Raw genomic sequence first — 20,902 nt, forward strand, 5'->3', positions numbered from 1 at the left:
CTCAAAAGTCTATTTCAATATATGAAGGTGGCGAGTGGAATATGATATGAAAATAATGTTTTTTAGTAGATTTTTTATGTGATGATAAATAGTACGAATTTTTTTTATTGTCAGTATAATTGAAATAAATGTCAAATTTCATTATGGTCTTTTAACATCATCTTAAATTCATTATGGTCTTTTAACATCATCTTATTTATAAACGTGAAAATCAAATGTAGATATAAGTAAAATAAAGGAAAAAAAATGGGCATCATTATTAAACTTTATGACACTGAATAATTATTCATAATTGTAATTGTGAGAATTATGCGGTCCCACGTGCAGATATTACTCAAATAACAATATTAGGTTGAATGAAGCAATTGGAGTTAATAAAAGCGTACTAGTGAGTTGCCACATTGGAATTCTTTTGTTGCTCAAATTCAAAAGATATTACCCAATAAACACGCATAATTATAATTAATTTCCTAATTACTCCTTGTCAGTGACTTCTCTAATATCACCCATATCATACCATACTAACTAGCTTGGCCCAACCTAATCACTTAAAGACAATATTATCAATGGGAAACAGATTCAATGGATGTTTTTTTTCTAAAAAAATCAAGTAATTTTACTCAAATTTTCATTGATTTTTTATTAAAAAAATTGAAGTTGATCATTTAATACATAAAAATTATCTAAATATAATTTTTTTCCGAAAAAAAAATCATTGTTTCCATTAACGATGAACAATATTATTAATTTATGAAGGGAAATTACTGAACTTAAATATTTATATTGTTCTACTAAAACAATTTTCCATAGAGTCTTCACTTCGTACTTAATTGAAAAGTGTTCTAATAAGAAGTTAACTTAGTGTACAACGTATACAGACTTTGCTATTTCCTTCTCCAACCTTTTTAATTTTGTGTGGACCAAATTTCTGAAGAATTGCTGAAAAGAAGGTAAAGCCTTGTAAATGGTTCAAAAGATGAACAAATAGAGTAAGAAGAAAGAAAAGGGGGAAAAGTTATACCCTTTGGAAAAGTCATTGGTTCAACCAATCTTGTAATAAAGTTACACATGCGTTGGCATATATCAAGCAACCGTTCATGGTCTCTTCGACAGTGTTGTTATGTTAATTGTTTCTTAAAATTATTAGAAATGAAATATGTATATGCGGTGTGTTGTGGTCTACGATGGAAAATATCATATTCACGAATTATATAAAGTTAAGGTTAAATAGTTGGAAATAATTCAAATTTTGAAGTAGTTATATATGAGTTTTTATTTGATAAAAATGTGTATCACATAATATTTACATTTTATTAAAAAGTAACCTTAAGCTCTTATGATTTTTATTTTATTTTATTACTGGTTTCACTTGTTGTAACTTTTATATTGTTTATTCTATTAGTAATTTTATAATTTTTTAAATTAAATTTGAAAACATCTAAAAAAAATTTATCTATATCTATATTATATATATATATATATATATATATATATATATATATATATATTCAAATATAATACAAATTTGTTGAGTGGGACTCGTTCTAGAAGATAAAGATTTATCTTATGGAATATAAGAATTGTATTTTATTATAAAGTGGTTTTTAAGTCTAACTCAATCTCACAAAACTGGCTTGTAAGGTGAGGTTTGCACCCCACTTATATATTATAATTTGGCCTTATCTCTAGTCGATGTGAGACTTCCAACACACCCCTTCACGCCGAAATATAGACATCTTGAGTGTGAGAATAGAAATTAATGGATAGTTCGATAATGACCCAATAGAGAGTGGAATAGAATGTCCACATAGATCTCGTTAGGATAGACTTTAAACCTGACTCTGATACCATAATAAAAAGTAGTTTTTAAGCCTAACCCAACTCCAACCCCACAAAACTGGCTTGTAAGGTGAGGTTTGCACCCTACTTTTATATATATATATATATATATATATATATATATATATATATATATATATATATATTATAATTTGGCCTTATCTCTAGTTGATGTGAGACTTCCAACATATTTTTCTTGTTTATTTACTTAGAGACAAGGTAAGACCTAACATTAAATTTGTATTTATACATTTTGAAATTCATAATGGAAATGATAATTTTGTTAAGATAGCAATAAGAATTTCTTTATTGGGTTCTTTCGTGCAATTTGTAATCTTATTAAGAATGTCCTAGTTTCCTAATGTTTATGGCAATCATCCTTACATTAATTTTCAGTATTTTATTTTATTTAATTTTAATATCTAAGTTTCCATGTCAATTCTATTTAAAGCTATATCATTAAGTAATTTTTTTTTTGTCACTTGATTAATATTGAATCTTGTATTTTATTAAAAATTCAAAAGATAAATTACAATTTCACATTAAATAAAAATGAGAAAATTAAAAATTATATATGAAAAATTAGTAAATTCATTGATTTATTGAGTTAGAGGTGATATCAAACTCTTGATTTTAATTGATATTATATCTCTGAGTGAATTTCTCTTGAAAAAAACTCAAATACTATCAAAGCCAAAAGTTAGTTTTGAGGACTATGTAAATGAGTTCGTATATTGAAAGTTTTTCGTATAAAAAATCACTTAAATGCGCCTGTTATGTGAATGATGGTACAACTAAATGATCACTCTTGATTTAAACTGATATTTTATTTATATTTATACAATAAATCCTCTCTCCAAATATTCATAACATGTAAAATGACGCCTAACTTGAGAGTTGCTTCAATAAACAATATATTCAAAATATCAACCAGAACACATATACTCTATTTAATACTCTAAAACACCACTTACATTTGGTATAACCTCTCGTTAAATTACATTGATTTTCAAACAATTCACAGGCACGTAATTATTCCAGTGTAACCTATTAATCTATTAATATTAGTACATTTCACATCTCTAAATGAATATTGAATTGAAACCATACTATAATTAAAACTTCTTAATTGGAGAAGGCTGCTTCCAAGTTTTAGAAGTCAACTAAAGAAAATAAAAGGACATGTCGATATCCAATATTGTTTTGACTTAATTAATTAGACTTTCCAAAAGAGATAACCTCTATAAAAGGAAACATACTTCACAATATTCCTCACAACTCCCTCCATACAAATTACAATTACGAAAAATGGATCGTGCCATGTCTATCCAAGCCTTTGCTCACAGCTTATTCATTCTCATTGTTTTACTCTTCCCCTCAGCAATGTCTGGTGAGAAATATGTTAACCATAAGCTTTATTTCTTAAGCATATTGAGTGTATATCTATGTGGAGATTATTTTTCGAAAACCTATTATTTTGAAAACATTTTACGTAGAAAAAAGTGAAAGGCCGGATAATTTTTATTTCGATAACAATATTTTAAGCATGCGAATAATTCATTTGTGTAGAAAATAGAGTTGAAATATGTTATTTTGAAAAATGCAGAGGAGTTTGACTATGATCCTTCAAGTCCAAATGGCCCCTCTAACTGGGGAAATACGTGGCCTTTGTGTAGAGATGGAACCAGACAATCTCCTATTAACCTATTCACGGCGAATGTTGTCCTCGGTTCTGGGATTCAAAGGAACTATCAACCTGCCAACGCCACTCTTGTTACTTCCGAACATGACGTAATGGTGAGCAATCCAACTAAATTTCTAAAATTTCTAGATTAAAACTATTCCATTCATTACATTTTTTTAGTTAAACCTAATTTGTATTATGTAAGTAGAGTTATCCTTACCAGACAAACTATATGGATAAGACAATTCTTATAGAGGATGAGTAAGAATATGAACATGTAAATATAGGTTTCCTGGTTTAAAGTTTTTATGAAATTTTAGGAATAACTTCTTTTTGAGAACTTGGTATAGATTGGCTAAAACAATTCGGTATTTAGTTTAAGAGGTTAATATATACTTTAATCCCTGAATCTGGTATCAAGTATTGAATTGTGTGCTAAACTCTCAAGTAATATTAAGTTTATAATTAGTTTTCACTTATGAAAAAGATAGTATTTTTCACTTTGAAACATATGTATGATATGTTTATAATGCTTCAAAACATTTAAATATGTAAAGTAAAATTAACTTTTTTTTCATTCTTTTATATATATATATAACGCGATAGTAGGATCTATTTAGTTGAATGACTTACTTTTAATTTTGACATTCTATTTTATTTTACATTAATTATTCGCTTTAATGAGGTCATATGTATGTGGTTTGGGTTGCTTTAAAAATTTAACTGTTTTTAATTTTTATAAATAAAGGATATGTAATATGCTTGTTTTTTTTTTTTCCTTAAAAAGCAATTTGTCCTGTTTTTAATTACGAAACAGTATTACGTGTTACATGATCCTGTTGATAGTGTTAAGTTTTTTTATTAGTCCTCTTCACATAAATTTGTTCGAAATAAATGAAAAAAATATTCTTATCTTTAATAATTTCAAAACAGTTAATTTTATTCATAAATTAAGATGGGAGAACCCACATACATGGTCATCTCCATTTAAGAGCTTGTTTCAAAATGAACATGTTTCATAATATAACTAGTGGCAGATCTTAATAGAAGGTAAGAAGTCTCGACTCACCAATTTTATTGTCGAATTCATTTTGTTTTAATTTCTTAATAGTTAGTGTTATTAATGATTAAGAAGTATGTAATTATTTAATATCTTTTATTTATATGTAAGGTGAAAGTTCTGCAATATATGTATGAAAAAAAGAAAAAAACCATCCATACTAACTTTGATTCCTTATAATATTAATTAATAGTGTCCATAATGATTGTATGATAACACTTACGAAGAAGCTCAAGATATATGTCATCTATCAATTATATGTTATCCAGTTAAAACAAAGCCACAAACTTAAAAGAGTAAACTTACCATAATCATAACCATTATTGATTTGATTAATTAACAAGTCTTTCGTTTTTGTTTACATGTAAAATACAGATAAACTGGACTGAGAATGCAGGGTATATTACAATTAACGGAACTCAATACAACCTACTACAAGCTCATTGGCACTCTCCCTCTGAACACAAAATCAACGGCATAAGGTGCTTTTTTTTTTCTTAATTTATTACATTGTTCTAATATGTATAAAATAACTCACCGAACATGTATTTTAAAATTAAATTTTTTTCGTGTATTTCTCAAACTGTAGGTATGATCTAGAGTTACACATGGTGCATAGAAGTTTAGCTGGAAATATTGCAGTGACTGGAGTTGTATCGAAGCATGGGAATCCAGATAGCTTCATTGCAACGGTAAACACAGGAGATTTTTGTTGCTCTTGTCTCTGTTTATGATGGTGTATGATTCACAGATGTTACTCTCAGCATGCATGCGTTTGTTTGGAAAAAATAACAAATGGTTATCCAAAAATCATTATAATAAAGAGTAGTAAATGTTAGAAATTTAACTTTAATTTTAACTCGATTTTACGTAATCAAGTTTGTATTCATTTATATAAATAAAAGCTTAATCATACGAAACATTATTATTGACAAAAAGAAAATTGAATGACTAGACAAATTCTATGGTAAATTTGTTGCTGAACGTACAGTTTTTTGTTTGATTTACAGATAGGAGATGAGTTACAGATTCTGGCTGAAAACCAGACGAGAGAAATACCAATAGGTGTTGTTGATCCAGATGATGTAGCAGGGATAACAGGAAACAAGTATTTTAGATATAATGGTTCTCTTACAGTTCCTCCTTGCAATGAAAATGTTCTTTGGACTGTTTTCACTGGAGAGGTGTGTGTTCTTTTATTCTCCATTAATTTCACTAGATTGGAGTTTAAATTTTACACAAATTAACAATTTAATATATAGATTTACTTTTATATTAGTGAAAAGTTTATTTTTCTTAACTTAAACATATGTTTTATTATGAATCTTATCTATAAATTTATAAATAGTAATTATGAACTTATCATTGTGACTATTATTTTCATCTTCCTTTTAATATATACGTACATTCTCGCTTTAACTCTTTCTATATTGCTTAATATTCTAATTTCAATATAGAACATGTTTTTTAAAGTGCATGAGTGGAAAAGGAAGATAAATAAATGTAAAAAATATAGATACGAGAAAAATATTAAAAATAATAATAATAAGTCTTTCAATATTGATTTTAGGGCAAAACAGTCTCAAGGGCGCAAAAAGAGTTGATTCGAGCAGCAGTTGATGGAGCCGGTGATGTAAGTTATTCATCGTGTCTATTAATTATTTTTCATTGATACCATCAAGACAAACAATGCATAGATCATCAAATTATTGTAAAAATAAAAAATTAAGTTTTTTAATATACAGTTTTGATTATTTTTTATTGATATTGTAGGAAACATTTGAGAATGCTAGACCAGTGCAACCAAGAAACAATCGTCCAGTGAAACTCTACTTACATACAAATGGAAATTGAAGCACGCTTTTGTTTGAGGCAGTTCACAATGTAACACATTAGGTTAAAATAAACATTGTCAAACAACTGCACCAACAATACTAAAAATAATGTCATTTATGTTCTCGACAATGATGAGTAATGAATTACTACTTTTATCTCATTGTCCAAAACCATGGTTTTGTGTCATTAGTTTCTTGCTTTTTCAATGTGTGATCCTTATAAAAATAAAATTACTACTCTTAAAGAAAGCAGGACATTGCAGATTAAAGTATGGAGTATATTGTAAACCTAAAATATATATAATTATAGTATAATTTATATATTCAAAATATCTATATATGTATAATAAAATTTAATATTATATAAAAACATATATATTATGAACAAGCAAAACATATACTGATTAAAACAAACAATGAAAAGCGGAAATTATTTCAATATCCAACATCATATCTCCGATCACATATATAACTCATAACATAGTTCATATTATATAATAAAATTATGAGTTAAAAATATTATTACATTTTTTAAGACCAAATATAGATAATAAAAAACCTTTTTTGTGTTTGCATTATAGATAATATTTTTTACTAAGTTATATTCATTTAAAAAGTTTGTTAATTTAATTAATCGTTAAATCTGTTATAAATTTATGTGATTTGTACCAAGTTAATTGAAATAATTGATACTTACCTCTTGTTTCACTTAATTGTCCTTAACTCATTATGTTAGTCGTCCTTTCCAATTTTAAGCATGTTTTGATAACAAACTATTAGTACAGAAAGGGCTTTAAACGTATGTTATTTTGACCTTTTAATGTCGGATATGTATCCAACGTCTTTGTGAGTGACGTTAATTAGATGTCAGGTAGTGTATATCCGACATTTATGTAGACGTCGGAGGTGGCATACACGACGTCGATATAGACGTCGGACTAGATATATCCAACGTCTATAGAGACGTCGGATGTACTAAAAGGTTTTGTTCACTGTAACTCATTGGACGCCAGTGTGTGCATTGACAAACGTCTATAGACATCGGGCAGTACATTAACCGATGTCTATTGGTGTTTTTTTTAAATTGATTTATTTTTTCAATAAAACCACACCTGAAAAATAGAAAATTGTCCCAGAACAATATACTATAAGATATATATATATATATGTGTGTGTGTGTGTGTGTGTGTGTGTTGTGTTTCATATAAAGAAAGTTCTACTTAATGTAAAAAACAATCCAATACCAAAACTATAAAAATAATAAACTTAAACTAAACTAATGTTCAACAAGAAATATAAGTGATCCTAGCTCCATCTTTGCAGAAGATAAGTTGTACACTCCTACCTTATTTGCCCAATTGTGTCCTCTAGTATAGGGATGTACTCTTGAAGCGCTGCAAAATGAAGAAAGATTCATTATGGTTTCATGTATGTTTAAAGATGAATTTGATTTGTAATGTATTCAAGGTATGCATCATTACCTCATTCCAGTCATCTGTATCCACTCCTCCTCTGTGAAGGTATAATGCTGACATGGATTTTCATGTTGTCTGTCTCCAAAGACATATAGTCGTGTCAACCTTGTCTTGAAATCCCTCTATCTTATCGCTATATGCGATAACACTTTCTTTCTAATCTGTATTGTGTTTGGAATATCATAATATTGCTATTTAAAACAAAAAAACATGTTACTGACATAATAAGATAAAATAAATAAGTATATCAAAATTCTTTTAAGTAAACATACCTGAATATCTTGCCATAAGAGGGTTTTGTCAACCTCTGGGACGTCATCCTAAGATGCATGAAGGATAGAGACATGACTTTTTGCTAACTTACCCAGATAACTCCTAAACCTATCAGCATTTGGCCCTGATGCCTGACCTAATATGGGGTCAATGTCAACATGTCTTCTCTGCCCATCAACGCGTCCGGATGTCACATCTGGCAATCGTGTGACGCCTCGACCACGTCTGGTTTGTCCTGATCCTGAGTCTGAGGCAGACATACCTGAAAAATATATACAAGGTTAGTAATAATTCAAATATAATGAAACTACATATAAAGTCAGCACAAAAAAATCACAACCTATTAAGATATTTTTTTCTCCCAGATCCCTTCATTGTGATCACTACGAATTGTCTGGATGTCATCGTCAACGTCATCAACTGAGTCTTCAATGGGTCTTGATGCAACAAATGTTGTCTCAAGTATATCAAGAGAATCTTCATCATCATATCCTTGCATGTTTTTTCCTTCTAAAACCACTGACCATTTTTTATTCGCTGGATCATTTACGTAGAATATTTGTCTTGCTTGACTAGCCATGATAAATGGTTCATCAGTGTAATTCATCTTGTTCAAGTCTACCAATGTGAAACCAAAGTCATCTGTCATGACACCAGAATTTATATCAACCCATTTACACTTGAAAACTGGAACTCTAAAGCTGACATAATCAACTTCTCATATTTCTTGTATTATTCCAAAATAACTCATGGATGCTGTGATTGGATTTTTGTCTTTAGAACTAGCAAAGTGCACAGCTTCAGCTTGTAGTGTAACGTCATTATTTTGAACTCTACTTTTGTCATCTTCTACCTTTGTCTGAAAATAAATATTGTTTATATAGTACCCACCATATGTAATGACATATCTGTTTAGCCCACGAGATAACCTCAATAAACTTTCAGAAACATGTGGAGTCGCATAAATTTTTTTCTTAAATCATTGTAAGAAGGTTTTGACATGTTCATTAAGTTTGGAAGTTTGGAAGCATCATATTCATGAATTATGTAAAATTAAGGTTAAATGATTGGAAATAATTAAAATTTAAGTATTTCGTAAAATAATTTATTGAAGTGGTTATATATTAGTTTTTATTTCATAAAAATGTATCAGAACATGTTAATTAAGTGTGTGCGTTTAAAGGATCCCTCTTGGTGGGTAGCTTGATAGAATGGAGTTCTTAGAGTGTCAAAGTCATAGGACAAATGTCTTTAAGCAGAAAACTTTATGAACTATGTTTAAGTGTAGTTGTTTTGTGAAAGGTCTTTGAAGGGTCGAAGCCAAATGACAAATGTCTCTAACAAAGAATTATATTGGCTTGTGTTTGATACTTGTTTCTTAAGTGTCAAGGTCAGAGGACATATTTCTTTGGACTATATGAATTAAGACTTGCTTGTGAGGGGTTTGAAGTGTCAAAGCCAGACGAAAAATGTATTTAAGAAGATAACTCTTTATTAATGTTTGATACTTGATTCTTGAGTGTCAAGATTATAATATAAATGTGTATGAACCGAGAATTAAACTATTCAAGACAACTCTTAAGTTATCCAAATTGTTGTGTTTTAAAAATTATTGTAAGTTGTTTTAAATTATCTGAATTTTCAAATGACTATTGTGGCAACCGGGATCACGACAGGGATACCGCGAAATCTTTAAAAATAATAAATGTTTCTCAAATCAGAGTTTGAGCACCATAGAGTATTTTGGAAAACTATGGAAAAATCATAAAATAAAGCTTGATCTACGAAATCAAAGTTTTGAGCTCAGGAGTCAGTTACGCGTAGGGAGATATTAGCACCCTATAGGATCTGCTCTAAGGCAATTCCTTTAATCAAATCTGTAAACTTGATGTGGTTTTCAAAAATGATTATTATCCCAAAAATAACAATGCAATAAGATGAAAGACACACTATTTTTATAATTTTTTGGAAAGCTCGACAAGGATTGACCTTGCTCCTAAAGAGTACATAGTTCTTTTGAAAATAAGTTTGGAAAGATATTTGAGAAATTAATTTGTGAAATTGTTTAGAATATTACTTTGGATTTTTGGGAAGTGAATTTAATAAAGATTAACCTTGTTGCTACGTATCTACACATTTAATGAAGAATTCATGTAGTTATAGCTTCTTTGCCATTTGGAAGAGATTGATATTTTTTATTTTTTGGAAATTTTATAATTTTTTTGGTATTTTTGGATTATTTTCAAGAAAAATAACATCATAACATGACCACGAGCTAGACATGAACAATAAATTAGACACAAAGAAATAGAAAATAAAATTATTTTTGTGATTTTGAAATGTTTTTGTATTTTTTATGATTTTTAACCTAATTCGTATGATTGAGGAAAAATACATTACAAGAAGCTCAAAAACTATTTTTTGTGATTTTATACTTCTTTATTTTTATATATATTTTCTATATTTTTATTTTTATATTTTGTTTTATGAGTTTTTGAATATTTGATTTTAGAAGTGAGTGTGTGCAGTGAATGTTAAAAAGCGGCAAACAAACAAGGCCAATAAAACACAAGACATAGGGGACGAGGGTTATCATACAAGGGGTGCGCAAGAAAAAAAAACCTAATAATCAACTAAAACTAAATGAAAAAAATAAAACCTTTTTTCTTTTCAACTCATAAACCTTTTTTTCTTCTCCATTCTCCATTCTCGGTTGCAGGCACGATGTCCCGATCTTGCTCTGGTGGTATCTTGCGCGGGGCATGATTGTTCGCAAAGCTGCGTTGCTGCGTGCCTGAAACGCCAAACACCACTGTTCCTGTCATTGTGCATCGTGGCACCGTCAGCGGCAACGTCTGGCACCGTCACCTCCACTCCTTACTGTCACCAAACTTGTTATGGGCACTGACCCGATGTACTCGACTTCTTTTCTGTGAATAGACTTATTTTCTTGTGATTCCGAAAGAAAAACCTTATATCAAGCTCAATAAAATTAAGTCTACGTGAATCACTCTCTCCCAATTTATTCTTTAAAGATTAATTTCTGATTTGATCTGATGTTGTAGTTTAAAAAAAAAAGGTCAGAGACGGTAAAGGGATTTTGTGGTTTCTGTGCCGAGCATACGAAGGATGAAGGTCTTTGATGACAGAAACAGATACAAAGAACTGGTAGCAGAAATGAAAAAATGCAGAGAAGATGATACAGAGAATATGTAAAAATGTAATAGAAGAAAAAAACTGTATTACAAAGAGTTGCCTACTGTTTATATAACAGTAAAACGGTAATAACGAATAAAACTGCCAACTATAAAAGTCTTGTATTATAAAACTAATACACCTCCTTAATTCAAGACTTTTGATGTCACAACTCCAATCTCCTTTCTGAGATACTCAAATCTGGCAGGGTCAAGAGCTTTTGTAAACAAATCTGCCAGCTGAATATTGGTTTTGCAGTGCACCAGTTCAATCTTGCCTCTGTTAACCATATCACGTAAGAAATGGTATTTGACTTCAATGTGTTTACTTCTCCCATGACTAACCGGATTCTTTGCCAAACTGATAGCTGAAGTGTTGTCCATCTTCAATTCTACAGATCTTCCTTTCTGAATTTGCAATTCCATCAGCAACTCATTCAACCACACTCCTTGACAAGCAGCAGCACAACCGGCTATGTATTCTGCTTCACAACTAGATAGTGCAATGACAGTTTGCTTCTTAGAACTCCATGATACGGGTGCCTTGTTTAGGAAAAATATATTCCCAGATGTACTCTTTCTTTCAACCTGATCTCCACCAAAATCAGAATCTGTATATCCAACTAGGCTCAATTCTTCCTGCTTCATACCATAAGGAAATAGTATGCCATAATCTGAAGTCTTTTTGATATATCTAAGTATGCGCTTGGCTGCTGTCATGTGACTTTTCTTTGGCTTGCACATGAACCTACTGATCAAACCAACTCCGAACATTAAATCTGGCCTGCTGTTGCATAAGAATCGAAGGGATCCAACAAGTTGTCTATAATCAGTCTCACTTACACCTTCTTCATTGTCATCTATGTTCAGTTTCACATTTACCTCGAGTGGACTTCTGGCTTCATTACAGCAGTTCATGTTGAATTTCTTCAACAAATCCTTGACATATTTCTTCTGATGCATTATTAATCCAGCGGGTGTATACAAAAACTCCATCCCTAAAAAGTAGCCAAGTCTTCCGAGATCTGTCATCTCAAACTCAGCTTTCATCATCTGCTTGAACTCATCAATTTCCTTCAAGCTTGATCCAGTCACCAACAGATCATCTACATAGAGGCAGACTATCATTTTTCCTCCACTGTCACTGTTTTTCACATACAAACTATGTTCAACAGCACACTTATTGAACCCTTGACTGACAAAAAATGCATCAATCCGTTTGTTCCATGCTCTGGGAGCTTGCCTCAACCCATATAGAGCCTTATACAGTTTATACACTAAGTGCTTCTTATCTTCTTTGCTGAATCCTGGAGGTTGCTGGACATATACCTCCTCTTCCAAAGGACCATGCAAAAAAGCAGATTTGACATCAAGTGAGAATAATGTCCATTTTTTAGCACAAGCAATACTAATGACCAAACGAATTGTTTCTAACCTTGCCACAGGTGCATATACTTCTGTAAAATCTACTCCTTGTCTCTGCAGAAATCCTTTTGCCACGAGTCTTGCTTTATGCTTTGATATTGTGCCATCTGGATTTAACTTTTTCTTGAACACCCATTTCACTCCAATGCATTGTTTTCCCAGTGGCAACTTAACTAGCTTCCACGTATCATTCTTTTCAATTGATTTAATTTCTTCAATCATGGCTGCCTTCCAAACAGGTTGAGCAAGTGCCTCATCTACATCCAGTGGTTCACTTCCAGCCATCAACGCCAAGTGAATGATATCACCCTCTTCATCTACTCCTGCATCTGAGTACATTTCGTAGTCAGAAAATCTGGAAGGTCTTGCTGTTTGCCTTCTTGGTCTTCCTGAGACTTCTGCAGAATCTTCATCTTCAATTCTACCTTCAGAAATCCCTGTTGTATCAGTATCTATTCTATCCAGCTTTGGTACATGCATCATAGTTGTTTTCTTTAGGCTCGACTGATTGGAGTTCCAGTCCCAGCTTTCGTCTTCAAGAAAGATCACATCTCTGTTAATTGACATCTTTCTCTTTACAGGATCAAAGAACTTGTATGCACCGGTTGAATGATACCCAACAAACACCATAGCCTCTCCTTTGTCTCCAAGCTTTGATCTCTTCTGATCTGCAATGTGACAAAATGCCAAAGATCCAAAAATTTTTAAGTGTTTTACAGAGGGTTTCATACCTGTCCAAACTGCATGTGGAACCTTGCCTGACAACCTTTTCGTTGGACATCTGTTGAGCACATAGACAGCTGTTGACACAGCTTCTCCCCACAATTCGCGTGGTACAGCCTTCTCTCTCAACATACACCTGGCCATATTCATTATGGTCCTGTTTCTTCTCTCTGCCAGACCATTGTGTTGAGGCGTATAGGGTGCGATTACCTCGTGTTCTATTCCGTAACTCTGACAAAAATTCTCAAACTCAGCTGAAGTGTATTCACCCCCACCGTCTGTTCTCAGAGTTTTAATCTGTCTTCCTGTCTCTCTTTCTACGCTGACCTTGAATCTTCTAAACATCTCAAGAGCTTCACTTTTCAGTTTGATGAGATAAACCCATATCATTCTACTATATTCATCAACGAAAGTGATGAAATATCTATTTCCAGCCAGCGTTGGCACTTCAAGGGGTCCACATATATCTGAGTGTAAAACTTCAAGTCGTTCTTTGGATCTCATTTCCACTTGTGCTTTAAACGGTCTTCTCGTTTGCTTCCCAACAATGCATGATTCACATGATTTCTCTGGTAGAATAATACCTGGCAGTCCAACAACCATATCTTTCTTACTTAGCTTCTGTAAGTCTTGAAAGTTGAGATGCCCGTACCTTAAATGCCATTTCCAGTTCTCATCTTCCTTTACCGTAGACAAACACTGTAAGTTTTCAACCATATCCATACAGACTTGAAACGTGCGGTTCTTCGAGATCTTACTTCTCAAAATCAACTTTTTGTTTTTATCAAACACTTCCACCTGATTGTTGTTTCCCATGATCACTGTAAAACCCTTTTCTATCAATTGACCTAAACTCAGTAAGTTGCACTTCATTTCTGGCACAAACAGAACATTCTCTATAGTTCCGTGCAATCCATCCTTTTTCCTTATAGTAACATTTCCAATTCCTTCTACTCTTAATGTGCTGTCATCTGCAAATCTAACCTTGCTTTTCTTAGATTCATCCAGATTAATCAGCCACTCTCTGTTACACGTCATGTGATTTGAACATCCTGAATCTAGATACCAAGATTTATTCAACGATGGTGAATCTTCTGGAAACGTTGTAACCATCAGAATTAACGGTTCTGAGTCAGATTCTTCCTTGACAAGATGGACCTCTTTATTATACTCTTTCTTGTGCTGTTTATCCTTATTCGAGTAACACTCAGATGCATAATGTCCCATCTTATGACATGAGAAACATTCTATATTTCTCTTGTCTTTCTTCTTATAGTTCTTCTTTGAACTACTTCTTTCAGATGACTCACTTCTTTCTTCATGATCATCTGAATTGTCATTATTCTTCCATTTCTTGTGCGCAGCAGACTTGCTTTTCCAATTCTTGTATTTCTTCTTTCCTTCTCCTCTGATGTGTTGGACCTTCAACGCTTGCTCATCAACTTTGACAGGATCTCTGTCCAAGAGCCTCATCTCATGAGCCTCTAAAGAACTCTGAAGTTCTTCGATCTTTAATTCTGCAAGATCTTTGGATTCTTCGATTGCAACAACAATGAAATCAAACCGTCTAGGTAATGATCTCATTATTTTCTCCATTATCATTAAATCACTGAGCTTCTCACCACAACCTTTCATTTGATTGGTAAGACACAAAATTCTATTGAAATACTCACTGACCTTGTCATTGTCCTCCATTTGCAGCAATTCATATTGTCTTCTCAGTGTTTGCAACCTTACTTTCTTAATCTTCTCCCCTCCAGCATGACAACGGACCAAGATATTCCACGCTTCCCTTGCTGTAATCGCATTTTGAATTTTCTCAAAATGTGTATCGTCCACACATTGGTGAATTATCAGTAAAGCTTTATCATCTTTCTTTCGATGCACCTCCTTCTGATCCTCTGAACCGTGGAAATCAACCGCCGAATCCTGTCCTTCAACCACACTGATGACGTCTTGAACTCGAAACAAAACCCGCATCTGTGTGCTCCACCTGCTCCAATTTTTATCTGTAAGAATGGGAAGATTCGTCATAGAAAAATCAGCCATGATCCTTCTTCTTTCTTGCTCAAAGAACTTCTTTCTTTGATCTTTCACACCCACGTGGTACAACCGCACTGTACCCGGATTAACCCACAAATCACCTTAGGTCCTTCCTCGACCAAGGCTCTGGATACCACTGATGACAGAAACAGATACAAAGAACTGGTAGCAGAAATGAAAAAATGCAGAGAAGATGATACAGAGAATATGTAAAAATGTAATAGAAGAAAAAAACTGTATTACAAAGAGTTGCCTACTGTTTATATAACAGTAAAACGGTAATAACGAATAAAACTGCCAACTATAAAAGTCTTGTATTATAAAACTAATAGTCTTGATGTGTAAATGGAGGTTGGGATATCAGATTGGGTTCATTGATTCAAAAATCTCACGATGGATCAACATCACATCCAGATTGATATGAAGGGAATTGGATGATTTCTGATTCTGGAACAAATGGCGTGGATGATATCCTATATACTGTGATCGAGTCTTTTTGAGAAAAGATTATGTCCAGAAATATGGAGGATAGAAGGTATTTGGTCTAAGGGAGATCATTGTATTGAGTGGCAAGAGATGAGTTTACAGTCTTTTAATTGAAGGATCTTGAGAAGAACGTTGAAATGAGAAATTGGCTTGGCGAGGATGATGCCGAGTGAAGTTCGGGTCCGGGCTGGTTAAGAAGAAGTTCCTTTAAAAAGAAAAATAACATCCCTGTCGGTAGTCACGCTCAGTGGTGGGTTAATTGTCATCATTCCATAAAGAAATGACTCCAAAATCTCTTCTCTTTTTCGTCAGTGCCTCCCACTTTTATAATTAAAAAAATGTTTACAGCAGCTTGTAACGTGATCATACAGGGAAAGAATCTTGCCGAATCCTTGCTGGCTCCCCTTTTTCTCCAGATGGATAAATAATGGGCAAATGGACATTAGGATGGGTAGACAAGATTTAGAATAAAAGACAGGTGCGGCAAAAAAATACTTTTTATTATTTTTTCATTTTCTATTATTTATGAAGAAGAGATGTCCGTAGATGAGATTATGGCAGACAAAAACCACACGTAAATTTAGCCTTTTTTTTAATATTATTTACTTTTCTATATTTATTTATTTTTTGGTATTTTTTTGTTTATGACTTATTATATATATTTTTATTTAATCTTAAATCCCGCAAAATTGGATGTTCACAGCTATTAAGACGTTTAAAAGTGATTTTTGAAAGAGTATTGTTATGTAGTAAGATATTTACATAAAATATCTTAGATATTTTTAACAGTTAAGTAACTAACCACGTTTTTAGGTAAGGTGGTTATTTTTATTTGGCTTATAAATACAGTAACAGGACCAGAGTTGAGGTACGTTCTCTTTATGCTCTAGAGATCCTGAATAATATTTCAGAGCAGTATCATAATCATTCTCTTGAGAGCTTCAGCTCCATAACTCACATCTAACTTGAGCGTCGGAGTATCTTTGCAGGTACCTCCCCTCCTTTGGCAAGTATGAAGAACAACAATGATTGGAGAAAAGCACGCGTCCCAGACAACCAGCAAGCAACCCAGACAGCCAAGAGCAACAAAGACACACAGGAAAATGTACACCGAAACAAGTATGATTAAGAAAAACAAAAATTTTAAGTTTGTCTACTTTTCTCGTAGTCTAACATGCTGAACCTTTATATGTCTATTTTAATGAAATAAATTATTTTTGGAAAGAGATTATTTTTCAAATGTTTTGGGATTTCAAACACTTTCAGAGATTATATTCAAAATTAAGGTTTTTACTTTCTTAGGTTAGTTTACCTTTCCATTTATGTTGATTGTTTCCATATGCGATGATTATATTTTAATACTAGAATAGATTATTGTATAAGAGGGTAATAACACTATAATTATAATTGATGCTATCAAATTAATAATATTAAATTATAGCAACTTTAGTATTATTAAGATAACAACCAATAAAATAGAAAAAATAAATTTAATCTTAAGTCGTCTTTCAATGAATACATAATTTATTTTTAGCAAGTTAGTTCTCATAAAAAATATACAAAAAGATCGGTAAAACAAAATAAAAATGAAGATAAAGATCAATAAAATATTAAAGAACAAAATAACTAAAGATAGAAAGAAATAAATTTATAAAGATTTAAAAAGATAAAAAACAATTTCTTTGCAAAATATGATTCATCATTGATTAATTAATGTCTTAAATTTTTAAATTAATTAATATAAATTCTCAATTAATTTGTTGGCAAGTAAGAACTTTGTAGATTAATCATAATAAATTTAATCAAAACACATTCTCAATTAAATATTACTAATTATAATCATGTATATTCTTTTACAGATAATTAACCAAAGTACATTCTTGATTAATTTTTGTTAAAGTCTTCACTTTTGATCAAAGTACATTCTAAATTTTCGGCAAAAACTCATTCAATCACATAAAAGTTTTTAACTTTAATCTAAGTAAATTCTTAACTAAAATTATAAACCTTTGAATTATTATGATTGAAATGTTATGTAGATTTAACATCATGCTAACTTGCTATAATGTAGAAATCATTACTTTTATTTGATTAAGAAGAAAAAAAAACAGATAAAAATAAATCACAACAAAAATTAAAAGAACAAACAAATTTATTCATCTAACCTCATAATCCAATTAAGAAATTAGAGCAAAATCAACTGTAGAGGCTTAACACTTCATGGAATATTAAAATAACATGAAAATAGAAAGAAAAAAATAGGGTGGAGAGCATGAGAGAGGACGAAATTTGAAACCCCAAAGGGTTCCTAAGCTTCTAATGTGTTTCCCTTAGTCTCTAATGTGTTTCCCTTAGTCTCTTTATATATGAATTAGAATAAGCTTTGTTTTGAGTTTTTCTGTTATTATAATCTCCTTTCTAATAATGTAATATCCTCTAATTATCTTCTAAATAATCCAATATGTTCAAGATATATTTGATTGTAGTGGAAATCTAAAAATATTTGAGAATATATTTACTATATTAAAAAAGATTTGATAAATATTATCTTTTGATATTTATTGATATAATTAGATAAGGTAATTATTTAACAATATTAAATAAAATATCTTAAGAAATATTTTTCTCAAATTATATTTAATCGTAAACACTTATCAATTATCAAAACCCTTTTAGTAGAAAAAATAGAGAAAACCGCAAGGTCCAAAATTTGTGGTTTGTTCCCTCTTTTTGGCTTAGCCAAATTTCTTCACTTTTTCATGCTACGATTGGATTAACTTCTTGTGGTCCTTATTATTTTGCTATTCTTGGATTTATCTTTAAGGTGTCATGAAACTTTAACCAATTTATTTTCATACCTCAATGAGCTTAAATTAGTCACATCTCGACTAACACACCTCAAATATTCAAAAAACATTTATGCAACTAAAAACTATTTGTAATATGTTTTTGTATCTTATGCTAAATAAACCCAATTATAACAAATTCGAATTAAAATATTGTATTAAAGTACAAAATCCAATTAAGAATACAATATTAAAGGCTAAATAAGGGCATAAATATGCACTCAAATATGCACTCATCAATAGGGGTTAAGGAAGATGCACAATAGTAAAAGATAAGAGTTAGGGCAGGACCAAATGTGTGGGTAGTCTTAGAGCTTTTATTTCGTTGTCATTTTACAATTCTATCAAGTTAATAAAAGTATAGTGTTGTAAAACTTGAAATTCCTTTTTATGAGCTTTAAATAAAGTTGTGACAATTTTATTTTTAAAGTGACTTTTTGAAATAAGATTATTTGTGTAGCTTTGTACCCTAAAAAGCAAAAGAAATGGAGTGTTACATTTGGTATTTGAGTAATGGTTAAGTCCTAGATTATTTTTCGGGAGTGAGCTTACTATACCTCTATTGTGCATCATCATCTATTAAAGTCAAACTGTGTTGTTGTGTTTCTGTTGTACATCAACGGTTTATTTCCTAGTTATTGAGTTTTTGTCAATAAATCTTAGAACGGTCAGTAGATAGCAAAATTCATCTCAAAATACTATTGAAGGGTATTTGAAGTTTGTAAGAGTAATATTTTCTAAGATGTATTTTTAGAATTGTTAAAGTTAGAAGAATATTAGAAAATTAATTGTTGAGGACAAAAATTTTATTTATAAGAAAAATGTAAGATCTTGAAAAATTATAATAATTAGGAAAATAAATAAACGAGCTTAGATAAACAAGAGTTTAGTAATCATTTAATTAAAAATATATTCTTATATATTGTTAGATATTATGAGGTGGTATTAGATATTATGAGATATTATTAAATATTGCTAGATATTCTTAGGAGATAATTATTAATTTAAAAAAGTTTATTTAAAAGATTTACAAAGAAATACAAGATTTGGTGAGTAATTCTTAAGAAGATATTAAATTGATTATCTAAGAGGAAAACTTAAATATTCTCCGATGATATAACTCAATTTTTGGCTAAGAGTTTTATTATAAATAAGTAAGTTGGGACAGTGGTAAGACACTTAAATCTATGGTTTTTTAGTTATTTAGAAAGTGAAACGTGAGGAGTTTTCTTAGGGAGAACTGAAGGTATTTTTGAAAAGGAATGTATGGAAAGAGGCATAAAGTTTAAAGTGAAAGTTAAACGACTAGCCTAAACATTTGAATATCCAGGTTAGGGAAGCTAACTTTCTTGCTTATATGTGTGTTGTATTATATTGTGATTGTAGAAGAAGCTAGATGATTATTTCTTTTGAGTTTTTGTGTATAGTTGTTATTTGGTGGTCAAAACGTGTTTTTTATGGTGAAAGTGTTGAAAGTTTTTATTTTTACATATTTAATCCAAAGTTTAAACTTTTATCGCTAAATGGTGGTTGTAAGGGGAACGAATATTATTGTTCTTTTGTTTACTTTTTTTTTTTTATGTTTTTATGCTTTGATGTGTTAATGTGTTTTTGAATTGAAGATATTGAAAAATTGTGAAAATTAACCCACCTTTAATTTTGGTGTTCATAATGTTTTCGATAAAGTATAGATAAATGATAGAGAATTGTGTTAAGTTTGATTAGGTATTTGTGTAAGTTTTATGGGTTTATAGTTTTGATTGAATGCATGTGAATAATTCCATGTGAACGTTGTGTGAACTCTCTTTAGAGTTAAGTTATATGTTAAGACTAGGTTCTTTTTAGTGTTGTTTGTTGCTCTATTCAAAGCGTACTCCTCAAGTGAGTATCTTGAAAGAATCCTTTTTTATGGGTAGTTTGATAGAGTGGATGGTTCTTAAAGTGTTGGTACTTAGCTCATGAGTGTCAAGGTCAGAGAACAAATGTCTCCATTTTTAAAAATTATTGATCAATTGTTTT

At 30.9% G+C, this 20,902-nt stretch overlaps 1 protein-coding gene across 1 annotated transcript; it reads left to right on the top strand.

Annotated features, from left to right (window-relative positions):
* The first annotated feature begins 3,114 nt into the window (after positions 1–3,114).
* Positions 3,115–6,589, top strand: LOC124833711 (alpha carbonic anhydrase 7-like). Its single transcript, XM_047308256.2, has 7 exons — positions 3,115–3,229; positions 3,446–3,636; positions 4,959–5,065; positions 5,173–5,275; positions 5,594–5,767; positions 6,154–6,216; positions 6,357–6,589. The coding sequence occupies exons 1-7, from the start codon at positions 3,148–3,150 to the stop codon at positions 6,435–6,437; spliced, it is 801 nt and encodes a 266-aa protein (XP_047164212.1). The 5' UTR covers positions 3,115–3,147; the 3' UTR covers positions 6,438–6,589.
* The last annotated feature ends 14,313 nt before the right edge of the window (positions 6,590–20,902 follow it).

Source organism: Vigna umbellata, chromosome 6 (assembly GCF_029865625.1).
Source record: "Vigna umbellata cultivar VRB3 chromosome 6, Vumbellata_1.0, whole genome shotgun sequence".
In the NCBI taxonomy this organism is placed as follows: domain Eukaryota; kingdom Viridiplantae; phylum Streptophyta; class Magnoliopsida; order Fabales; family Fabaceae; genus Vigna; species Vigna umbellata.